This window comes from Erinaceus europaeus, chromosome 1, assembly GCF_950295315.1.
Source record: "Erinaceus europaeus chromosome 1, mEriEur2.1, whole genome shotgun sequence".
NCBI classification, from domain to species: Eukaryota; Metazoa; Chordata; class Mammalia; order Eulipotyphla; family Erinaceidae; genus Erinaceus; species Erinaceus europaeus.
In genome coordinates, this window is record NC_080162.1 from 86796707 (window position 1) to 86821787 (window position 25081).

At 43.0% G+C, this 25081-nt stretch overlaps 1 protein-coding gene across 11 annotated transcripts in view; it reads right to left on the minus strand.

The window, feature by feature from the left end:
- PTPRT (protein tyrosine phosphatase receptor type T) overlaps positions 1-25081 on the minus strand; it is a 1549072-nt gene that overhangs the window by 970753 nt on the left and 553238 nt on the right. For all 11 annotated transcript variants that reach the window (XM_060190244.1, XM_060190260.1, XM_060190255.1 and 8 more), the window contains exon 6: positions 8862-9036. In XM_060190244.1, coding sequence (XP_060046227.1) covers positions 8862-9036 — 175 coding nt within the window. The remainder of the gene's footprint in view (positions 1-8861; positions 9037-25081) is intronic.

Below are 25081 nucleotides of genomic sequence, written 5' to 3' on the forward strand. Positions count from 1 at the left end.
TAAATATAAAAAGAATTAAAAATAAAACTGAGGTGCACAGCCACAATTTGGACTGAATGAAATCACACAAGTGTGTGTGTGTGTGTGTGTGTGTGTGTGTGTGTGTGTGTGTGTTCTAGTTTAACATCAGTTAATGTAAAAAAGAAAAAAATAATTAAAAAGAAAACAACAATGTGAGGTCTGGGGGTGTAGGCACAAAATAGGTAACAACTCATAAAGGGTTTCATGAAGTGTAGTAAAAATGGAGCTGGACTATAGGAAGCACCAAGCTACCACGGTGACTTCAGAAGGAGACTTATGAAGGAGCCCACTCATACACTCCTTAAATTAGAGGCAAGGCAAGAACCACCAGGAAGTCCCCTTAAAGTCCCCTGGAGTCTGGTGACAAATCAGGCCAGGCCAGGCCACTGCTGTCACCAGGCTGAACTCTGATGGGTAATGTAGAGTCAGCACAGGCACACCCCATCCCCAGAAAGCCCGGGATGGCCACCTTTTCTAATCAGAAGCAGTGAAGCTTCACCATGGAAACCACATCCCAGGCCCAAAGGCCTCTACAATGGGCTCCTCAACAAGTCATCTTGGCCAGTGTGTAAAAAGTTTAAGAGTACTCCAGTAGTTAGTTCCTGCAGCCTCTCACTCTATTGCCCTATTGCTCGTGACAAACTTTGTGTTGGGCACCCATGAGATGCTGGCAAGACAGGAGAGCAGGAGAAAGTCCAGCCCACTCTCTGATGGGGCTTCCATTTCACAGGAGGTGGGCGGAGGGAGGCACAGAGGGTTATAATGAGTGTTCCAGAGGGAAGAGAAATTGGCATATTCAGAGAGCAGCTGAAAGGCCTGCAAAGAACACGCACTCATACAAATCTATCTCAGGGCACCAAAAGAAATAAGCAAAGATAGGAGCCTAATGCAATCACAATGAAGGCTCCTTTTATATATATTAAGGGCACTCCATGCCAACAATTTTAAAGAGGATTTCTTTTTTTCATTACTTGTGTTCATGACTGCCTAATTTGTTGATCTTCGGCTTCAGCGTTCACAGCACTAGGGTGATGAAATGAATTCCTGCTGAGGCCTGTAATTGATTTGCCCATCTATTGTTCAACAAAGATTCAAAGCCTGAGTCTTGTGAAATGACGGCTTGTGCAGGTCAACACAATCAAACAGTGCTAAGTTCCTGTGGCTCAGTGGAGTGCAAGGCCCTTGTGCCAGACACTTTGCTAAGGCAGGGATTTAGTATGAATGGAGAAGCAAAGAAGAGACACCTCTTTCTTTTCACAGAGCATAGATCCTGAAGCAACAGACAGAAAAATTACAAAGTAAAAAAACGGAGGATGCAATGCAATATTGAAGTATGATAAGAGCTACGTAGAAAAAAGACACAAAGGTGGACAAGGCTTTGTCTTGTGGTGAATCAGGTTTGAACCTAGCCCTGATTATCACACTGCAGGGAGCATCAATGTTGTGCTGTCTCCTTTCTCCCATCTCTGCCACCTTTTTATCTTCTGTTTCTATCTGAAAAAGTCAGTGTGGCTGAAACACCAGCAATTGGGAGAGGGCAGGGGGGAGGAGGGAGAGAAGACAAGAGAAAAGAAAAAGAGAGAAGAGGAGAGGAGAGGAGAGGAGAGGAGAGGAGAGGAAAAGATGGGCTGGGGAAGAGAGCATAAAGCATAATGAGCATAAAGCATAAAAGACATTCATGCCTGAGGCTCTAAGGTCCCAGGTTCAATCCCCAGCACCACAACAGGGCAAAGGTGAGCAGTGCTCTAGTCTTTCTCTCTGTATCTCTCTCCCATGACAGTGAAATAAAATATTAAACAAATATTTTTAAAAAGAGAAAAGAAAAAGATAAAGTAGAACTAAGGTGATTACACTTAGTGAAGTAAGAAAGGAGGTGAAAAGTGAAAGAAAACTACTACTGGATAGTTTGGGATGCATTGGATCGACCTTCCCATGGTGCATCTCGTGAGTACCCATTCATTGGGGAAACTGACGATCTTTCCTAGCTGACTGAATCCACATGGATCCCAGTCACTTTCAAAGCCAGCAACAAGCAGCTCCTGACAGCTTTCAAGCTGTTGGTCCTGCTCTTCGAGTCCTCCAACTTAATGTTGAGGGGCTGTCCTTTGCCAAACGCGTTCTTATTGGTCAATTGGCGATACAGCATCAGGCAGATGTTATCTGCCTACAAGAAACACACATAGCAGTAGATGAAGCTGCTCGATTCACCATCAGTGGATTCGATTTAATATGCTATAATCTCCATCCTAAACACAGCTGAGCCATCTACGGCAAATCGTGTCTTGCGGACGTTTACCATACGGCCTCTTCGACCTACGACTCCATTACTATTGGAACTATTCAGCTCCTCAACGTATATAAGCCTCCCAGTGCCTCATGGGATAATGAGGTCCTGCCTAGCCCGAATCACCCAGCCGTTTACGTTGGAGACTTCAATAGTCATCACCAAGACTGGGGATATTCCTCCACTCGTGCTGACGGCTCTATCTTAGCCAACTGGGCTTCAGCGAATGACCTTTCCCTATTATATGATCCCAAACAGCCAGGCTCTTTTCACAGTGCTAGACGGAATAAAGACTCGTTACCCGACCTGTGCTGGATTAGCACAGTCAACGGCCAAGCCTTTCCCGCTACAAGACAAGTTCTCAAGATCTTCCCGCACAGTCATCACTGCCCAGCTATCATCCACATTGGTCTCCAGCTCCCACTGATTCTGTGCTCGGAGAAACTAAGATGGAACTTTCGGAAAGCAAACTGGCGTCTGTTCAGTGATCTTACCAACAAATCTATTCCTGCAATTCCAATTAACTCTATCCCCTCTGAAGATTCCTACAGGCGCTTCCGCCAAGCCATCTTCAAAGCAGCTTCCCAAGCCATTCCTCGTGGGAGACGTGCTAACTATACGCCTTGTCTTGATGCTGAATGCGAGCAACTACTAAAGCAGTATGAGTCGGGCGAGCCAGATGTGGCTGACCATCTCATTGCCTCCCTGGATGCAGCACACCAAGCCCGCTGGCAACAACTCACGGAAAGTCTGAACTTCACCCACTCAAGTAGGAAGGCCTGGAAGCTTCTTCACAGACTGGGTGCCGGTAGACAACCCCCTCCCGTCTCCCATCCTCCCGTATCTCCAAACTCAGTGGCCAATCACCTAACTCAAGTTGGACATGCTAAGATCGACCCAGTCTGGAAAAGAGAAATTTCTCAAGAGTGGTCATCCCACTTCCAGTTATCTTGTCCATCTCCAAAACTCTCTCCCTTTACACTGTCTGAACTGGAAGACGCTTTGAAGAGGGTTAAACCGGGAACAGCTGCTGGCTATGATAACATCACCCCAGAACTCATTCTTAACCTGGGTCCCGCGGCAAAGAAGTGGCTCGCTTCATTCCTGTCCCACATCTTGGAATCTGAGTCTATGCCCAAAGTTTGGCGTCGTGCGAAGATTATAGCGGTTTTGAAACCAAAGAAAGACCCAACACTGGCCGCCAGCTATAGACCAATTTCTCTCCTTTCTCTGTGTTACAAACTCCTTGAGAGGCTGCTTCTGTCACCTATTTCCCATCTTACAGAGAAATTCCTATCACCCGCCCAAGCTGGTTTCCGCCCAGGAAGATCTACCTGCGAACAAGCCCTGGCCCTCTCAACTTACATTGAAAATGGATTCCAGAAGAATTTAAAGACGGGTGCTGTCTTTGTTGATCTCACAGCAGCCTATGACACGGTCTGGCACCGTGGTCTCCTAGTCAAGATCTCAAGATGCCTGCCTCCATGGGTGGCCAACACTATATCGTTTCTTCTCCAAAACAGAAGATTCCGGGTGCATCTGGGTGACAAGTCTAGCAGATGGAGACTTGTCTCAAGTGGCCTCCCCCAGGGCTCTGTTCTGGCTCCTACGCTATTTAATATTTACATCAATGACCTCCCAGAAACTTCTTCAAGGAAGTTCATCTACGCCGATGACATCTACTGTGCAACTAAGGCATCCAAGTTCGACATCCTCGAGGAAACACTCACGAAAGACATGTCTCTGATATCTGATTACTGTAAAAAATGGCGACTAATCCCTAGCACTGCAAAAATGGTATCATCTGTTTTCCATCTACACCATGCCTCGGCCTCGCGTGAGCTTAATGTGCAGCTTGGCGATACGAGAATCCGGCATGAAGCCCAGCCAGTCTATCTTGGCGTTACTCTCGATCGCACTCTGTCATTTCACGAACATCTCATAAAAACTGCAGCAAAACTGAATCCTTTTAATATATAGGCTGTGTATTTGATACGCGGACTCTCTCAAAAGCCTAGACCAAGTAGATTATTAGAAGCATCCAATAGCACAGCTATATACAAGATACTGGATACTGTACAGCAAACCATAACAAAAGGACTTTTCAAAGTTAGCCCAATTAACAAATAATGTGATGATAACATTAACTATCGATTGTCTTTTTGAACCCTAAGACAGCAGGAACCTCACATCTCCACTATAGAGCCCCTACTTCCCCTAGTCCTGGAACCCTTGGATAGGGCCCACTTTCCCGTATGCATCTCCCAATCCAAAACAAATAATATTGCATCTGCCAATCACAACCTAACCAACACAATGATTGCCACCTCAACATGCTTCACCTCAGACTGTGTCCAGAGACTTCACGTGTGGAATGACAACCCTTCAGCTTCATTACTCGGGTGAGACCTTTCCTTTTATAGTACACTCTAATTTCATCTCAGGTGGTTCACTTTCTAACAAAGTCCCATAACCTAGATATACACCAGTTTCTGTGAGAGAGAGAGCTTATGTTCACACGTATCCATAAACTACTGCAAAATATATACCTGAAAGCAGTAGTACACTAGAGTTTGCAGTGAGTACCTCCCTAACACTTCCTCTCCACTATTCCAAGCTTGGGATCCATGATTGCTCAACAAATTGTTTGGCTTTGTATGTTAACTCTCTTTTCAATCACCAGGTTCCAGATGCCACCAGGATGCTGGCCAGGCTTCCCTGGACTGAAGACCCCACCAATGTGTCCTGGAGCTCAGCTTCCCCAGAGACACACCTTACTAGGGAAAGAGAGAGGCAGACTGGGAGTATGGACCGACCAGTCAACGCCCATGTTCAGCGGGGAAGCAATTACAGAAGCCAGAACTTCTACCTTCTGCAACCCTCAACGACCCTGGGTCCATGCTCCCAGAGGGCTAGAGAATGGGAAAGCTATCATGGGAGGGGGTGGGTTATGGAGATTGGGTGGTGGGAATTGTGTGGAGTTGTACCCCTCCTACCTTATGTTTTTGTTCATTAATCCTTTCTTAAATAAAAAATTAAAAAAAAAAACTGCAGCAAAGGTGGGCGCGAGGAATGACATCATTCCAAGACTGGCCAGTTCCTCATGGGGCGCGAGCGCTTCCACACTACGATCATCATCTCTGGCATTATGCTATTCCACTGCAGAACACTGTGCCCCAGTATGGTTCCGTAGCCGCCATGTCTACTTGGTCGATTCTAAATTATATTCCTCCATGAGGATAATTTCTGGAACCATCCGTTCCACCCCAGTTCCATGGCTGCCAGTCCTTAGCAACATTGCCCCGCCAGATATTCGTTGGGATGTGGCACCATCTAAGTTCATTTCCCACGTCTACCTACGCTCGACTGGACCTGCCAATATACGCGGATATCTTCGCCCACCCTGTCCAACGCTTGATGTCTCGTCACCCAATCTGGTCCCCTACGCCTACACTGAACTTCTCTGTTCCAGACTCTTGGAAACAGAGTTGGCAGTCAGCTGAGGTAAAGAACAAACACCTCATCACAGACCCCTGCAAGCGTCAACCCGGCTTTGGCCTAGCACGTTATGATTGGGCCCTCCTCTATCGCTATCGAACAGGCCATGGCCGGTGCGCCGCTATGTTCCATCGCTGGGGAGCCAGAGACGACCCGAACTGCCCCTGCGGCTACAGACAGACTATGACCCACAAAGTCAATGACTGCCACCTCTCCAGATTCAAAGGAGGTCTCGAAACTTTACATCAGGCTCAACCTGACGCTGTTGACTGGCTATGGAAGAATGGCAAACGCTAGAAGAAGAACTGGATAGTTTCACTCATATATGGACTACAGAGAATTCAAGCACACAAACTTACCAAAAACAAACAAACAAACAAAAAAACACCTAGCTAAACCATATCCAAGATTTTTGAGGGAACTATGGTGATTGTCTTGGGGGGGGTGAGACGAGTGCAGAAGTCTATTGATGGGTGTGGTGTGAAACTATATCTTTGTAATTTTATGATACTATAAACCATCATTACATTACTAATAAAAATGTCTAAAAAAGGGAGTCGGGCTGTAGTGCAGCGGGTTAAGTGCAGGTGGCGCAAAGCACAAGGACCGGCATAAGGATCCCGGTTCGAACCCTGGCTCCCCACCTGCAGGGGAGTCGCTTCACAGGCTGTGAAGCAGGTCTGCAATGTGTTTATCTTTCTCTCCTCCTCTCTGTCTTCCCCTCCTCTCTCCATTTCTCTCTGTCCTATCCAACAACGACAACAACAATAAAAACTACAACAATAAAACAACAAGGGCAACAAAAGGGAATAAATAAATAAAATAAATATTTTTTAAAAAGTCTAAAAAAATCAATTAAATTTGGGCCAAATAGATCAAAGTAAACAAATAACTGTTTTAGGACTATTATAAAAAAGGACATGATACAATGCAAATGTCAAATATGGGTCAGAATAGAGAAACTGTGTCAGAGAAGATGACATTGTAACATTCATACCAAAAGATGACCGGATGTCAAAAATATAAATATCTGTGTAGAGTCAAGATATACCAGGGGAGACCCAGGCTGCAATTGCAGCCCAGTCTGGTCCAGATAGGGCTAAGGAGATCAAGGATTCCACACCTACCTGTACTCTGGCTAAAAATCCAGCTCAGGAGCCTTCAGGTGGGTGAATCAAGGCTGTTTACTTCAAATACATTGGGTATCATTCTACAGCTGGCATAAGATGAGCAGCCTCATTATTTCATTCACTGAAATTATGCTATATTAAAATTTTAATCGGTGAACATAACACTGGAAAATGAGTACAGCCATAAGCCACAGTTGCCAGTGTAAACTGTCAAGCCATTTTTAAAAAAGTAATATTGCAACATGAAGAAAAATTCATAAAAAAAAAAACCGCTCATATTCTCTAGCCTACCAACTCTACCCCTAGGAAATGTATCCTAGGAAATAATCCAGTTGAACAGAATACAAATGGTCTCTTCAGAAGAACCTCACTGAGGTATTAATTGTTACACACACAAAGGAAAGATGAAACATGAGCCAGAACACCTGGAATTACCTACAAATGGCTACAAATAGGGAAATTAAAAACAACAAACAACAACAACAAAAACAAACACCAAAAAAGCAGGATGATTCACTTGATGAAATAGTATACAGCATTAAGCAGTATAACAAAAATTATAGAGGCTTTCAAAAATAAATGACAGAAGAAGAAAAGGAAGTACTATACCCATTTTAATGCAAAACCTGTCAATGATGCATCAAGGTAAAAAAGAGCAAGGAAACTGGAAAGAATTACAGAACTTAAATAAGACCAATGGGTGGGGGGGTTGTTTACTTCAAGAGTTATTCCAAAATCGTGCCACTATTGGGTTTTCTTTTCTTTCTTTTTTTTAAAGTAATGGAATGCATTTTTTTAGTTTTTTTAATATTTATTCTCTTTTGTTGCCCTTGTTGTTTTGTTGTTATTGTCGTTGTTGTATAGGACAGAGATAAATGAAGAGAGGAAGAGAAGACAGAGAGGCAAAGAGAAAGAGAGACACCTGCAGACCTGCTTCAGCGCCTGTGAAGTGACTCCCCTGCAGGTGTGGAGCCGGGGGCTTGAACCGGGATCCTTCCGCCAGTCCTTGCGCTTTGCGCCAGTGCGCTTAACTTTCTGTGCTACTGCCCAACTCCCTATATTGGGTTTTCAATAGAAACACTTGGAGCCTCTGAACACTATTGTAAAAAGCCATCAAACCGCATGGACTTGTGCATTCCCACTTGAAATGCAAGATACATCCATGTTTGGGTGTGACATCCATGTTACCTACCTCACTGGCTTTTTCACATATGAATCCCCTATGTAGGATTCTGCTTTGAAGAGCAAAGTGGTCTTCAAACCAAAGTATGGTTTTTACATACTTTTTTCCTTTTCTTGTGCTTATCTATTGTTACTTGTTATTCTGTTTTTTCCCCATTATTGTTGTTGCTGTTATCATTATCGTTATTGCTGTTGGATAGAACAGAGAGAAATTGAGAGAGGACGGGAAGATTGAGAGAGGGTGATAGACACCCTCAGACCTCCTTCACTACTTGGGAAGCCCCCTTGCAGGTGGGGAGCCAGGAGCTATAACTGGGATTCTTTTTTTATTATTGGATAAAGATAGCCAGTAATTAAGGTGGGAAGGGGAAACAGAAAGGGAGAGAGACAGAGAGACACCTACAGAAGTGCTTCACCACTTGCAAAGTTTTGCCCCTGCAGGTGGGGACCGAGATCAGGGATTTTTGTGCTGGTCCTTGAGCTTCTCACATTGTGCACCTAACCTGATGAGCTATACCCCAGCCCCTATTTATTGTTATAGTATTAGTATTAGTATTAGTATTAGTATTTATTAGTATTAGTATTTATTAGTATTAGTATTAGTATTAGTATTGGCGGTGGTGGTGGTGGTGGTGGGAGGGGTAGGGGAAGGGGAAGAGGTAGTGGATTGGAGAAACAAGTTGTGTCTCCTAAGCAATGAGTAAAAGAGCAGCAGGCACAAAGAGCAGAGAGCAGTGGACACTCACCTTTCACGATCAGCTCAGCATAGTTGGACACGCCAGAACCACCATCAGAGCGGATCACACAGCGGTACTTGCTCACACTCCGCTGGGCAGTGTCAGCCACACTGACGGTGGCCGAGAAGCGCCTGTGGTTGACCACTCGGGTGACCATGAGGGCCGTGTCCCTGCCATTCCACTGCTGTAGGACGGAGGAAAAGAGGGAAATGAGATATTACCTCACCTTATATTTCTTGGTGACACCACCCTCACATCGGGGCTAAAATCTTCCCATAGCAAGAAGGGGTTGTCATGTCAAGTTTTTATATTTTATTTTATTTTTAATTTTCACCAGGTTATATCCGGAGGCTCAGTGCCTACTCAATGAATCCACTGCTCTCAGCAGCCCTTTTTTTTCCCTTCTCTTTTTCACTTAATAGGATAGAGAAAGAGAACCTGAGAGGAGGGAGAAACCGGAAGAATGAGGAGAGATACTTGCAGCCCTACCTCACTACTTGTGAAGCTTCCCCCCTTGCAGGTGGTGACCAGAGGTTCAAACCCTTGCACATGTTAATTTGTGCTTTCAACTGAGCCTGTCACTGCCTGGCCCCTAGTTTTTAGAAGTGATGTGATTCTGGCATACAATCTGCCAGTGATCTGACTGAAGACAGTGATGCTTGGGGTGGAGGGGAGTAAGTGAAGGCAAATACACATGTTAATCTGTGCTTTCAACTGAGCCTGTCACTGCCTGGCCCCTAGTTTTTAGAAGTGATGTGATTCTGGCATACAATCTGCCAGTGATCTGACTGAAGACAGTGATGCTTGGGGTGGAGGGGAGTAAGTGAAGGCAAATACCACTTCTAAGCATCTTTGTTCCTTGCTCAGATGCGTTTTGCACTTAGATTTTTCACCTGTTTTTCTTCATCCCTTAAGTGTAATGCATAGGGTTACCCAAAGACAGACTCAGAAAGTTGAGTGAATACAGCCTACAAAGTGATAATAAAGAAGCTGGACCACAGCCCCACTGTTAATGTCCTGATACACCACCTTCCGGTCCTCAGTCCCCAGACCCTATAGGGACCTATCTGTCCCCACAGCTAGGGTGTGAATGGAAGACAGTCAGTCTCTCTCCTCCTTGACACCTGCTCTTCCCCACCTCCGGCTGGAATTTTCTGTTTCCCAGGGGATACACCCTCTCCATCAAAAGTCCAGGTTCAGCTCATCCTCACCTCTAATAAGGATCCCCATTCTTATACCACTTTCTGGAAGTTATTAACTCTTTTATGTTCATGTTCAGTGCAAGATTCCCATGCACTTGTGACTGTGAGTGTTTTCCACAGTGGAGCTCCCCTGGGCCAGTGTAGTACAGTTGATCCTTGAATAGTAGAGATTTGACTTGCAATGATTAAAGCACACAAAGCTATTTTCTTTTTTCTCTCTATGAATTTCACAGGTTGACTGATTCCAGTGAAAGGAAACCCACAGATGTGGTAGACTGACTATAAGCATAGTTGGGGGGATGTTCTGCAACCAGTCCCCTCAGATACTAAGATGACTGCAGAGATGCTTGGAGGAGTCAATGAGTAACAACCTAAACATTCTGATTTTCTACTCTTCCTACAGGCAGTAGCTTTAACTTCCAAGTTGTCCAAGGGTCAATTAAATTTTTCTCTGTCCAGCACATGCACCTAGTCTGGAGGCCTTATGAATTGGTAAACATGTCTAAAATCACATTTTCACATTTATTTATTTATCTGTTATGAGAGAGGCAGAGAGAGAGAGAGAGTGATAAAAGAGAAAAATGACTGGAGAGCACTGGTTGTGGTGCACCTGGCTAAGCACACACATTACAGCATGCAAGGATCTATCTGGATTCAAGCCCTCATCTCTACTAGAAGGGATGAAGCTTCACATGTGGTGAAATAGTACTTCAGGCCTCTCTCTGCCTCCCTCTCTCCCCTTTTCTCTCCCTCTCCCTCCCTCCCTCCCTCCCTCCCTCCCTTCCTCCCTATTTCCCTCTATCTAACCTTCTCTCTCAGTTGCTCATTATCTCTAACCAAAATAACTAAATAAATATATTTTTAAAGACAGTGCCAGACATTGAATCTATGCTTTCTGAGAGCTAAGCTATACAAGTCCTCTACTCTCACAGGCTGAGCTATCTCTCCAGTCCTGTGATGTCTTTAGATACTGAATCTTAGGTATGCTGTTCCGATTCTGAATAAAACCTTTTCACATGTAGCAAGGTGTGATGGCAGTTGAGACACAAACATGAGGATGTGACCCTTTATTCATTTACTTCTCGGGAGTCGGGCTGTAGCGCAAGCACAAGGACCGGCATAAGGATCCCGGTTCGAACCCCGGCTCCCCACCTGCAGGGGAGTCGCTTCACAGGTGGTGAAGCAGGTCTGCAGGTGTCTATCTTTCTCTCCCCCTCTCTGTCTTCCCCTCCCTCTCTCCATTTCTCTCTGTCCTATCCAACAATGACAACAACAATAATAACTACAACAATAAAACAACAAGGGCAACAAAAGGGAATAAATAAATAAAATAAATATTTTAAAAAAATTTACTTCTCAAGAACCTAAGATATGCCAGATGCCTGACCCTCCTTTTTAACCTTCATCAGATAGTAGTGCTGCTTTTTCTCAGGGGAACTCATATATCAGCAAGGTTGAAAAAAAATATGTAGAACAAATAAGTTATTTTTCCAGGTTTTCTCTGTTTAAGTCAAGCATTATTTTATCTGAGATTGTAGCTTCACTTTCTGTCTTATTTTAATTTTTTCTTTCCTCCAAAAGCAAAATTGAATGATTTAACTGCCTGGTTGGATTTAGGGAAACCTGTGATTTATGCGTTTCCCCATACCCCCCATCTCCTAGAAAGTGACTCTCATTGCATTCTGCACAGAATAAGCAGCTCCAACCCCCTACCTGACCTATTTCAGCAAATTATTTTTTACCATCATTCTTTCTATCAGCATCAGGGATGTGTAATGATTGGGACACAAGAGGGAGTACAGTCCCCATGCTCAGCTATTACCAGAGTCAACAAGAGGACACACAGGGTAGGGCGAGAGCAAACCAGAAGCCTGGACACAAGATGTGACCAAGGTCTCCAGTGGCCTTGTCCCTAACTTCCAGGAAGATTGTGGGAGGTGAAGGCTCCTCCTTACTTCTCTAAACATTCTGCCTCAAACAAGCATTGTTTTTATATTGCCTTGCCATTTTAAAAGTCATGTAAGTATGAGAGGCAGTCCTAACCCTCTTTCAGTCTAGATGATCAACATGATCAGACAGAATATAAGGTAAGAATATGAAAAGGAAATAGGAAGCACTATTAAAACTGAAAAATGCCCCAACCTCCTGTCTCATACTCCCATACATTTCTGCAAGAGATGGTACCAATGTGCTTAAAGATGAGAAGCAATCAGTTGCCAAACACAAAGCACCTTCCCTCAAATAGTGCGATAACAAGTGCACAGAGTTCTAGCAGACACCAGGAATATGTGCTGAGTTGAGGAAGAGTTAGCTGAAATGTATGGAAGTGCCTCAAGAACCTGGGGGGTTGCTGTATGGAGTCCATTTTCTCTATTACTGAACAAAGTCTTTCAGGGCCACTGTGGGGATACAGAATAGCAATTTCATATTTCTGAACTTCTGTGTCCTCATCTATACAATGAGGTTTTTTTTTTTTACATTTTATTCATTTCAATGGGAAAGATACAGAAAGACAGAGGAAGAGAGGGAGAGAGAGAGGGAGAGGGGGAAGGAGGGAGGGAGAGAGGTAGGGAGGGAGGGAAGGAGAGGGAAAGGGAGAGGGAGAGAGGGAGAGAGGGAGAGAGGGAGAGAGGGAGAGAGGGAGAGAGAGAGACTAAGACTAAGAAAGACCAGAGCACTCCTTATTTTTGACTTATAGTGGTAATGGAGATTGAACCGGGGACTTCAGAGCCTCAGGCATGAAAGTCTTTGTCATTAATGTAATACTATTTCCCCAGCCCCTATATAATGAATTTGATCTTGGTATTATTGTGACTAACTGATGTGAAGTCATGTATTAACAACTAACACATTCTAGTATTAGCAGAGCTCTCCAGATTAACCCATGAAATCTGGTTTGGAAAAGTTAAGTAAACAGGACAGTGTTCCCCTGCGCCCCAAAGATGTTCACATTGTAACTCCCAGAACCTATGATTGTGAGACCTTAGATGGAAAAAGGGATTTGGTCAACTAAAGATCTTGAAATGGGGAAAGTATCTCCAAATACTAAGAGGAGCCCAATGTAACCATCAGAGTCCTTATATATAGAAGAGGAAGATAGGAAGGAGGCTCAGAGAAAGAAATGTGGTGAGTTCAAAGTGACTTGACTGCTCCTTGAGATGAAGGAAGCTAAGGAACAAAGATGGCTTCCAGCAGCTGGAAAATGGAAGGGAAGAAATTCTCCCCTAGAGCTACATCTTATCCTATGTCTTGTCAGTGTTTCCATTTTACAAATAAAAATTAAAAAAAAAAAAAAAGAAACACAACCTGGTCAGCAACTTGATTTTAGCCCAATCAGGCCCAATTCCAACTTTCAATATCCACATCTATAAAGGAATTGTGTTCCATAAACTTGAAAATAATATATAAATTATTATTTATATATTGGAGAACTAAGGTGGTGGTGGCTGGGGGTGAGGGGTGCAGCATGGAACTTTGATGTTAAGAGTAGCAGGGAACTATACGCCTATTATAATTTTGTAATCACTATTAAATCACTAACAATGTTAGAACGAAAAAGACATTTAAAAATTAAATTATGCTGTTAAATCCAATACATGTGTGGAACCTATCACATTAGTAATAAGAAACTAACATGAAGAGTAAGAGTTGATTAAATGTAAAACATTGATTTTTTTCACTATTGAAATTTCATTTTGATATTTATACTATTTATACTTCTTAATTTTTTTCCCTAATGATGTCAGATTGCAGGAAAACCAGGCAGAATTAAGTGCATTCCCCTGGACAAGTCATGTTTTTATTGTTGTTGTTGGTTTAGTTCCTGAACCACCAGGCTTTCTCCCATTGAAGCACAGGAAATTGCAGGTTGTCTTATAAAATCTCTAGGAAATAGGCCTTTTGATAATCATACTTGTCATATTGGGAGCAGGCAACAGCACGATAGAGACAGGCAGGAGAGCCCAGAGCCACGACAGGATATAGTGCTGCAAAGGACTCTGGGCAAGGAGAAACAGGTTAAGTTCTCGCAGACAAGTCCAGACAGGAGTAGCCCAGGATACAACAGAGCAGGGAAGGAAAAAGCAGGTCTTGAAGGTTAAGGCAGTCAAGTAGGAACCCAGGAGGCCAGAAGCAGAGATCTGTGGGGATTCTAGAAGACAAGAATATTGAGAGGCTCAGAATGCTGTGGTTTGGAGTGAATGTCTGAGACTACATACAATGTCCTAGGCCATTGTGTCAATTCCAGAAAAAGGCAGAAGAGAAAATACAAGGAGAGAATACAAAGGGACCTTTCATTAAAAGAGGGCATAAAGTTAAGACTACAGCCAACTGAGCAAGTCAGAGTGGATCTAAAGAGTAAGAGAAAAGGAGATTAGAGAAGGTAGAATTAGACCACAGCTCAGGGACAGGGTAGTTGGGTAGATTAGCCCACCCAGTTACCATAGCCATCTGAGGGTACAGGGATGCCAGTGTTCAGATGCTAGAAAAGTAGAATTAAATAGCAAAGAGAGACCAAAGTCATAGGAAGCAGAGTGATTCATGACATGTCTGTGGCATATGAACAGCTGGGGAAAATTCTGTCAACCTCCCTCACCCCCCCTGATACCAATCACCATTCTGACTTATAGAAGACATCTCTTTGTGTGTTTTGTTTTGGGCCACTATAATATTTTCTAGACTTAAAGATATCTGTCCTTTGAAATTTCACTCCGTCTTCTCTAATGACAAGTGTTTCAGATCTTGCCTATTACTCCAAAATGGATTATCTTCTAGCCTTTCCAGTTCTGTGAGCCAAGTGAAAAATTCCCCAAGAGACAAAGATAGTAGTGTCTTAGGTTAGGCTCCTTGGGAGCAGAGTCTGAGACAAGGTGACTTATTGAATGTTCTCAGGAGAAAGATGGTAAAGATGGAGTGATGGAGGAAAGGAATTAGATAAGGATACCATTAGAATCAGAGCTTCAACCTGATCACATAGGGTCACCAGAGTAGGAAGGGGAACAGAGTTGACCTCTACCTTCAGGCTAAGAGTCACTGTCTGCATCCCATGTCAATTGACCCATGTGAGGCAAATTCAACTAACCAAGCGGGAAGCCCATACTAAACTGCCTTATCAATGCAAACTCAGAGGAACTTGTTGAGCACAGTCCAAGAACTTTCTCAAGGTTCAGTTGGTAAACAAGAACTAGAAGAAGCCAGCTGGAACTAATATGCTACCAACAGCACCTACTGTGACCTTGAGCCTCTTATACCACCATCATAATAAAATCTCGATACTGATTAGGTACGGACCCATTGTGGACCTGACAGTTCCAAAATCATCAAACATGGCAAAGAGGAAGAGGAGGAAAAAGAAGAAGAAGAAGAAGAAGAAGAAGAAGAAGAAGAAGAAGAAGAAGAAGGAGGAGGAGGAGGAGGAGGAGGAGGAGGAGGAGGAGGAGGAGGAGGAGGAGAAGGAGGAGAAGGAGGAGGAGGAGGAGGAAGAGGAGGAGGAGGAGGAGGAGAAGGAGGAGGAGGAAGAGGAGGAGGAGGAGGAGGAGGAGGAGGAGGAGGAGGAGGAGGAGAAGAAGAAGAGAAAGAAGAAGGAGGAGGAAGAGAAAGGAGGAGGAAGAGGAGGAAGCCCCAGGAAAATCCCAACTGTTCTAGCAAATGCTCATCTACCTCAGCCTCCTAAATGAATAATAATTAGCCCACTTTTCCAAGAACACCCAGTTTATACCAAACAGAGCTCATCAAAGCCAAAAGCCTTTATTATGAGGGAGGAGAGATAAACCCCCACCCACAATCCCTTCTGAGTGTGCACTTCTCCCTTCCCAGTGCAGGAAACTGAAACTGCTATTTATTGTGGTCTCTGTCTCTAAATGTTTATGGACACTGACAAGAATCTGGACATGGGTTCAAAGTGCACTTTCTTATCCCCACACTTCTATTTTATATAATTTGGACTGGTCTAACAGGTTAGGAAAACCTTTCTCATTTGACTGAATGTAGTCTTCTAGGGAAAGGAGTGTGTGAGTCTAAAGAATAGTCAGTACGCACAGTGTCTCATGCTAGTCATAAAGGACACCATCAGGAATACCAAGAGCATCCATTCTATCTGCACTTCCCTACCTCCTGCTTCAGTGCACAATACATAGGACCTTCTGAATCCCAATGAGTCACTGCCTGGTCTTTCTGAAACTACATTAAAAAGAAAAAAAAAAAAAGAATGGAGTAGGGGCCAGGTGGTAGCACAGCGGGTTAAGCGCACATGGTGTGAAGTGCAAGAACTGGGGTAAGGATCCAGGTTCGAGCCCCCAGCTCCCCACCTGAAGGTAAGCAGGTCTGCAGATGTCTCTCTTCCTCTCTCCCTCTCTGTCTTCGTCTCCTCTCTGTCAACAACGATGACATCAACAACAATAATAAACTACAACAATAAAACAACAAGGACAACAAAAGGGAAAATAAATAATAAAAAATAAAAAAGAATGGAGTGTCTATGTGTGGGGGAGGCAGGTAGTAACATACCTAATAGAATGCACATGATACCATTTGCAAAGACCTCAGTTCCGACCTCCAGAAGGAAAGGTTCCTGAGTTGTGGAATAGTGCTGAAGTTGTCTCTTCTTCTCTCTGTCTCTCCCTCCCCTGTATCTCTTTCTCTATCTCTTTGTCTGTCAACCTCTATCCAGCAAAAGAAAAAAAAATACCCTTGGGAGGTGCTGTTGTCCTGCAGACATAGTCCCCAGAGATAATCCTGTTAGCAGAAGTTGTCATGATTATGGTAGTGGTAGAGGTGACAATAACAACAATGGGGCAGGGAGCTGATATTCATAGAATACTGACAATATCAGAAAGCTCCAGAATTTTTGCAATGGAACACTCTTCTCACTGAAAAAAATCAATATGTTCCCATATATAAAGCACTCTGCAACTGAGTGAGATTGATAGATATCTCCTTTAACTTAGTAGGATTTATCCAAGAATTTATTAGGTAAAAAAAAATCACATTAGCTAACGTTTCTGAGTGCTTAGTCTATGCTAAGAGTTTTGCTAGCTTGGTTTATATGATAAAGTTTGCTTAATCTTCTCAAAATCCCTATGAAGGGCTTCTGAAAAGTGAATCTTGGATCAGAAGCATTGGCATCACCTGGGAACTTGTTAGAAGTGTGAATTTTAAAGAAAAATTCCACGACGAATGATCATTTGTAGATGTTGTTTCTTGGAGTTGGTAGTCTGAGATTTTTTTTTCTCCTTTCCCTGTTCTATTATTAATCGCACTCGAAATGTACTCATTATTTAACAAAACAGAAAATGAGAGAGTATACAGTGTGGATGGTATAATTTCTGCCCAGAGGAATTTACAGGCGGGGGTTAAGATTCCAACAAAACAGCAAAAAGGGTAAAACATAAACAAATGTTGAATGTTGAAATAGCACAGCTCAAGGAAAAAAAAAATAATAATAAGGTCTGCATGGAAAGAGCAGTGCTCTTAGAATCTGGAGCCACTAAGTAGTTCTCAAAACATGGCCCTCAGACCCACAGTATTCATGCCCACCCACCCCCGGGAGCTTTTTAGAAATGCAAATTCTCTATTTCCCCATCTTGTTCCTAATAAATCAAGAATTAAGGGGTGGAGTCAGACCTTTTTGTTTGTTTGTATGTTTTAGCAAACCTTCCAGGTGATTCTGACGCAACAGATGGGTCTTATCAATATTTTTTGTTGGTGGTGGTGGTCATCCAGCAACGGGAAATAATTTATTGGGGAAATAACGGTTTACAGGATACTTAGTAACACAAGAGTACAGCTTCTTATCTCTCTATGACAGGTACACTGTACCTACCACTAACCCAGGTCTCTCCACCATCATGTACTGGGCAGCAGATACTCTCTTCCCCCATCCTATGTCCCTCTAGTGCAGAAAGTCAGGCCAAAGTAGGTGCCTTACAACAGTACTTCTCAAAGGAATGTACATACAAATCACTAAGGGTTCTCACATGAAAATACAGAGTCTGAATCATAGTTGATGGTGGGCTTAAAATTACTGATTTCTGGCAAGTTCCCAGGTATTTGCAATGGCACTACTCCAAGAATAGCCCCAAGTGAAGCAACATTTTCTTTCTTTCTTTTTTTTTTAAATTGTATTTATAAAAAGGAAACACTGATAAAACCATAGTATAAGAGAGGTACAACTCCACACAATTCCTACCACCAGAACTCCGAATCCCATTCTTTCCCTGATAGCTTGACCTATTCTTTAGCCCTCTGGGAGAAGCAACATTTCCTATGGATTTGTTGAGTGGCTGAGGGTTTGGACTCAAGTGATTCTAGAAACCTGAGACCTTAGCCACACTGCCCACAAACTACAAATCTACGAGAGTTCACAGTTAACACTGGTCCTGTGGAAGAAAGAAAGAGCGTGCAGTGCTCTAGAAACTTGCTTTGCTTGATCAAAGAGCATCAAATGCCCCCAGGCAGAAAATGACTGCTCCACAGAAAATAGTTGGATAAATGCTATGCTAGACATACAGGTGCAAGGAGGAGCGAAACATCCTCCAACATTCTTGGCTTTTGAAGACTTTCTGATTCTTTTAAGGGGTGATTTATCCCATATACTATTAGGCTCAGGTGAGGTTGTCTTAACTCAATTCCATCTGTCTAAAGCAATGGTTCTCAAACTCAAGTTTGCATCAGAATCACCCTGAGGGTGATTCAATAGTTCTGGGTTACTGCTGGCTGGATCATTTGCATTTCTGAGAATTTCCCCAGTGTGATCAATATCCTTGGCCACAATTGGGTCGCCAAGACTCGAAGGCTAACGTGGTCTAAAGCCACACAAGAGGAAGCAAGGAGCCAGATATTACTACAGAATACATGAAGGGAAAGTTAATTAATTCCAGGCCACTTTATGAAGATGAGATATTAATTGCTCCCTGTCAAGACTGGGTGGCACCCAAGCTCCTCACATCCTATTGGCATTACTACAAATCTTGAGTCTTGACCAAGAGTGGACTTGAGAGAATACTGTCATGTTTGTTGTCCAAGGGCTCTATCTGTTTGTCAAGTTTTATGTCCAAAGGCAGCATCTGCCCAGAGAACAAATCCCATTCTAACTTAAACCATACAGAAAGCCCACACAGTCTAAATTGAACAAAGACAAGTCTTAGCTTAATCGATGAGCCTGCTTAATCCCACTTTACAACACTCTCACCATGACAACTGTTTCCGTTGAAATCTTTTATTCATTCTCCTCTTCCGTTAGTTTATATCTCTCTTTTAAAACAACTGGACTTCTACCTCCCCTTAAGTTGTTTTGTTTTATGTGGAATAACTCAGCTTGCTTTAAGACCTCACACTTTGCAAGAGCAGGAGCTGCAAATAGCCACACTTTAATGGCCCTGACCCTAGCATGTGAGCATTCATACAACCCCCAGGCAACACCTCTCTCTTCAGGAACCATCTAGGCAGGAAAACACAAGAAGTGTCTGATGCTACAGAGTTGACTGTTGTACCCGATTAGCTATCAGAGTATCTCTAATAGCCTCAGCATGTGGCCACTGTCTATCATCTCTGCTTCTGTGTCATGACATCACTCCTTTCACAATAAGATAAAGACACAGCTTGCAAAAATGCCATTATTTCAGAGACAGTATGCAGATTGGCAACTGACCTGCAATTGGGATACATGGAAGCATTACTGTCTTTGATAAAAGGGAACTATGTGAAAAAGATATTATACCTGTTTCACAAAAGGTAAGTTAATGCAAGGTCCTGGGAGCTTTCTTTGTTAATCTGAGCTTCTGACCCCCCTCCCCCCAAAGTAAAAGGAAGTCCAGTATTTTCAGTTGAAATTCAGAAAACAAATCCTACTTAAGAAAGAATTTACATGGAATTCCTGTGACTCATTCATAATGGATACTTTTTTCACTTGTGGTCATGCTGTTTCAGTGACATGACATTTAGAAACTTACTAAAACCTGGCCCATTGATTCTTTCAAAACCATATTTGGACCTTTCTTGGCAGTCTCTCTGGTATCATTTTTGATTATTCTTTATTAAAAGTTAAAAGCAGTAGAAGAAAATATAAATCACTTTTGACTAGCTATGCCGAAGCTCTCCTAAGAGCCTGCTGCAGCCATAGCTGGGTACTCACATGCTGTCGACTGGGGAGTTTGGAGTCAGGAGGGTCCTGACATAATCCCCCCTTGTCAGCTGTGAACAAGAAGGCGAGCAGATGGGAAAGAATCTGCATATGTGCCATCTCCCTTACTGCAAGGACCACTTCCACAGCCTTTCTCAGAATTCTGCCCCAAAGTCACTTCTTCCTAGAGGATGTCTCTCAAACTCATAACCCTCAATTTCCCTTGTTCCTGAAAGCAGTATCCCCCTGTGTTTCCCCTGGCAGCCCAGTCACATGTGCAATGAAATGTTTAACTCCATGATTAGTTGTTTGTGTGGAGTAACATTGGCAGCCCCTGCTGCCAAAAGGCAAGTTAAATTCCTTAAGGCAAAGAAACCAATCTGTCATCTGCCCCACTTTTTTTCCAACTTTGGGATCTGACATGCAAAAACTGAGGATGAACTAAAGGCAGATATTCAAGGAAGGGTGTTAGGAAGTAAAGGGGCCAGGTGGTGGCTCATCTGGTTAAGTACACATAGCACCATGGGCAAGGACCCGGGTTCGAGTTGCCACTCCCCACCTGCAGGTCGGATACTTCAAGAGCAGTGAAGCAGGTTTGCAGGTGTCTTACCTTTCTCCCCCCTCTCTCTATCTCCCCTCCCTCCTCAATTTTTCTCTGTCCTGTCAAATAAAAATAGAAAAAAAAATGACTGCCAGGAGCAGTGGACTTGTAGTGTAGACACAGAGCCCCAGCAATAACCCTGGTGGCAAAAAAAAAAAAGAAGAAAAAAAAAATAAAGGAAAGGAAGAGGAACTGGGAGAGCACATACTTTGGTTGTGTGAAGCTCTAGGTTTGAACCCCAGCAGCACATGAAAGTACCATGGCCAACACCAGGAGGAACTCCATAGCTGGTGAATCAGTGCTTTGGTGTCTCACCTTTCACTCTTCCCTAGCTTCCCCCAATATTGTCCTCTTTCTTCTCTCACTCTCTAAGGATACAGGGTTTTAAAAATTGGGATAGGGAAGTCTCTGAATATATTGTCCATATTCAAGACTCTCAGTTAATTGCCAGTCACCATATTTAAAAAGGAAGGAGTGTGTGTGTGAAAGGAATTTTCTATTTATTTTCTTTTTTAAAAAATATTTATTTATTCCCTTTTGTTGCCCTTGTTGTTTTATAGTTGTGGTTATTATTGTTGTTCTTGATGTCCTTGTTGTTGGATAGGACAGAGAGAAATGAAGAGAGAAGGGAAAGACAAAGGGGGAGAGAAAGATAGACACCTGCAGACCTGCTTCACCTCCTGTGAAGCGACTCCCCCACAGGTGGGGAGCCAGAGACTCAAACCAGGATCCTTATGCCTGTCCTTGTGCTTTGCGTCACCTGTGCTTATCCTGCTGTGCTATAGCCCGACTCCCTATTTTCTTTTTTCTTTTGCCTCCAGGGTTATTGCTAGAGGTCAGTTGCTAGCACTACAAATCCACTGCTCCCAGTAGCATTTTGTTCCTTCCCCCCCCCCCTATTTTATTCAATAGAACAGACAGAAATTGAAAGAGGATAAGGAGATAGAAAACAATAGAAAAAGATAAATACTTGCAAACCTGATTCAAGCACCACTTGTGAAGATTCCTACTGCAGGCAGGGAGCTGTGACTCAATCCTGAGTACTTACCCATTGTACAATGTGTGCATAACTAGGTGAGCTGCTGCCTGGCCCCCAAAAAGAACTTTTATAATGCAGAGAAAGCAAGATACTTAGAGATAACCAACATGAGTGAGTGTGTGTGTCTCTGTGTGTGTGTGTGTGTGTGTGTGTGTGTGTGTGTGTGTGTGTGTGTGTCAGAGGTATGGATCAGAGGCTTGAAGCCCCAGTGAAGCCCTGCTGGCAATAAATAAACAGAAATCAAAATAACATGTACCTGGGAGATATGTCATGAAAATTAAACACACTATGCACACTATGCACTCTACAAGGATCAGCAGTTACTATTATTAATTCATCACTGATGTTAAAGTGTGGTGTGGCTACTAGGTTTTCAAAAGAAATCACCAGTGGTCAGACTCACTGGACATAAGCAAGAAGAGAAGAAACTGACTCAGAACACCCACAAGCCCCACCCTGCCAGGAGTGAGAAAACAGGTTTACTGGAAGAATCACTGCAGTGGATTGATGTGTCTGCTTATCTCTTCTGCCCTGGTGTGGCTGCTGTCTAGCCAATGCACTCACAGGGCAGGAGCCCTTTCCTGCCAGATTACGGTCCCTCCCTGTCCCATGTCCCTGATTTGTCTAGATGCATAAGCTTCTGCTCCTGAGATACGTTCAGAGCACTAGGACATGTGGTCTTAATACTGAAGCTCTTGTTTTATTGCACACATTCTGAGTGAAGCAAATCCTCTGTAGGGAAGAAGGGGAATCAGTTCTGCAGTGAGATTGACATGGCTTGATCTGGAGGCCACCAGAAGTGATACTTGGGGCCCCATGGACCACAGTTTTCTCGGTCTTCCATAATGACTGGGTAACACCCATGAAATGTTTCTTTTTTTATTATTTGTATTTGTTAGGACAGAGATAAATTGAGCAGGGAGGAGATATAGAGAGGGAAAACAAAAGAAAAACATCTGCAGCCCTGCTTCACTATTCAGGAAGCTTTCCCTGCCCCTTGCAAGTGGAGACCAGGAGCTTGAACCTGAATCCTTATACATGATGTGTGTGTTCAACCAGATGCACCACCATCTGTCCCAGCATATGAGATATTTCCAGATACCTCCTGCATGAACGGCATCTGACGGTAGTGATGACAGCGTGAAGAAAATCAGAGAGTAACTTTACCCATAGCCTCATTAGGGGTGGGGTGGGGTGGGGTGGGGTGGGGTGGGGTGGGGTGGGGTGGGGTGGGGTGGGCAGAGTGCTGGCTTCTATTAGATACACCGATACTACCTTGTCAAGCTTTCCTACAACTTTTTTTTTAAAGAAGATTCTGTATACCGGTTTTCTCCTTTCTAATAATATTTTCCCCATTTATATTAGTTTCCTGTACTCATTCAAGGATTTTTTAAGATGAAACAGAATAGAGACAAAAATTAAAAGCATAAGGTCTCGGCAGTGATACTACAACCAGTAGAGTACATGGGTTATCATGCACAAGGACTGGGCAGGGTGGGGGATCTTCACAAGCTGTTGAGCAGCACTACATGTGTCTTTCTCTCTCTCTTTCTTTCTTTCTTTCTTTTCTTTTCTCTTTTCTTTTCTTCTTCTTCTTTTTTTTTTTTTTGCCTCCAGGGTTATCTCTGGGGCTCTGTGCCTGCACTACAATCCACTGCTCCTGGAGGCCATTTTTCCCATTTTATTGCCCTTGTTGTTGTTATAGGACAGAGAGAAATGGAGAGAGGAAAGGAAGACAGAGAGGGGGAGAGAAAGATAGACACCTGCAGACCTGCTTCACCGATTGTGAAGCGACTCCCCTGCAGGTGGGGAGCCGGGGGCTCCAAGCGGGATCCTTATGCCAGTTCTTGTGCACCATGTACACTTAACCCACTGTGCTACCACCCTGTCCCCTATAGGTGTCTTTCTATCTCCCTCTTTGTCCGTCTTCTCTCTCAATTTCTCTATGGCTCTATCAGAAAGAAAAAGGAAAAAGAAACTTAAAAGCACAGAAGTGTTCCCTTGAATAATTCAAGGATTAGGGTACTATATTCCAGCTCAGTAAATAACATTTGTCTCTCCCAAAGCTTCCTTAATAACAGCTTGCTGTTGACCAAAAGCCTCATTGATAACATAAACAATTGATTAACACATATTTTGTATATGTACTGTATGCTGCTTTCTTGAAAGAAGTAAGCCAGATGATGAAATTGCTACTGAGAAAACAGACTTACTAAAGTACTGTACTGTATTTATTGATCCTATAAATTTATATTTACTATTTATAGGGAAATTTGCATGTAAGTAGACTCATGTAGTTCACTCCATTCATATATTTGATAAATAATTTGATGATCTCAATCGATGAGTTGTCTTAAAAATGTGCTTTCCAGTGCTGTGTGTGTGTATACATAAATATTTAGATATTTTTGTGTTAAATGTGTATGTATATGTGTTTCCATTAAAGTTACTATATTAAGCATAAATTGTCTGACAATTTGTCTTTTCATGCCAAAACATATATACTTCCATAACCTGATGGTTAATGAATTCATCTCAACGTGGGAACATTTATTTTTTTCCCCACTTTCCATTCTGTGGAACATATTTACAGATAAATGTTTTCTCTATCTTGGGCTATTTTCTCAAGCCAATGCCCCAATGCAGAATTATCTGTCATGAGAACACACACATTCAACCTTTTAAGATAGCTGCCAAATAACCTTCCAAAGAAGTATCCAGTTGAGCAACAAGTACCACTTCAGCATGCTTCACTTCAGACTATGTCCAGAGATGTCAGGTGTGGAATGTCAACCCTTCAGCACCATTACTCAGGTGAGACCTTTCCTTTCAAACTATTCTCTAATTTCGTTCCAGGTGGTTCACTTCCTAACAAAGTCACCAACCTAGATATAGACCAGGTCCCATGAGATATGTTCACATGTATCCATAAATTAGGGAAAAATATATACCTGAAAGCAAAAGTACACAATAGTCTGCAGTGAGTCAATATAAAGTTCCTAATGAAATAGTATGTAATTAGACTTAGATGTCCTCCTCACCTACTTCCTATTACAGTTCTCTCACTCACTCAAAAGCTAACCATAGCAAAGCAAGGACAGCAAAAGCTGAATAAGGGCAAGAGACTGGCATACTTTAATGATGACTCTTTAGTCACTATCAGGCCACCCCATCAACTGGGGCCCTATTCGGGGAATCCTGAGATTCCCAAACAGCCATGATGGGCCTAGACCTCAAATAAATCCCTCTCTCCATTGTTATTGGTCATAT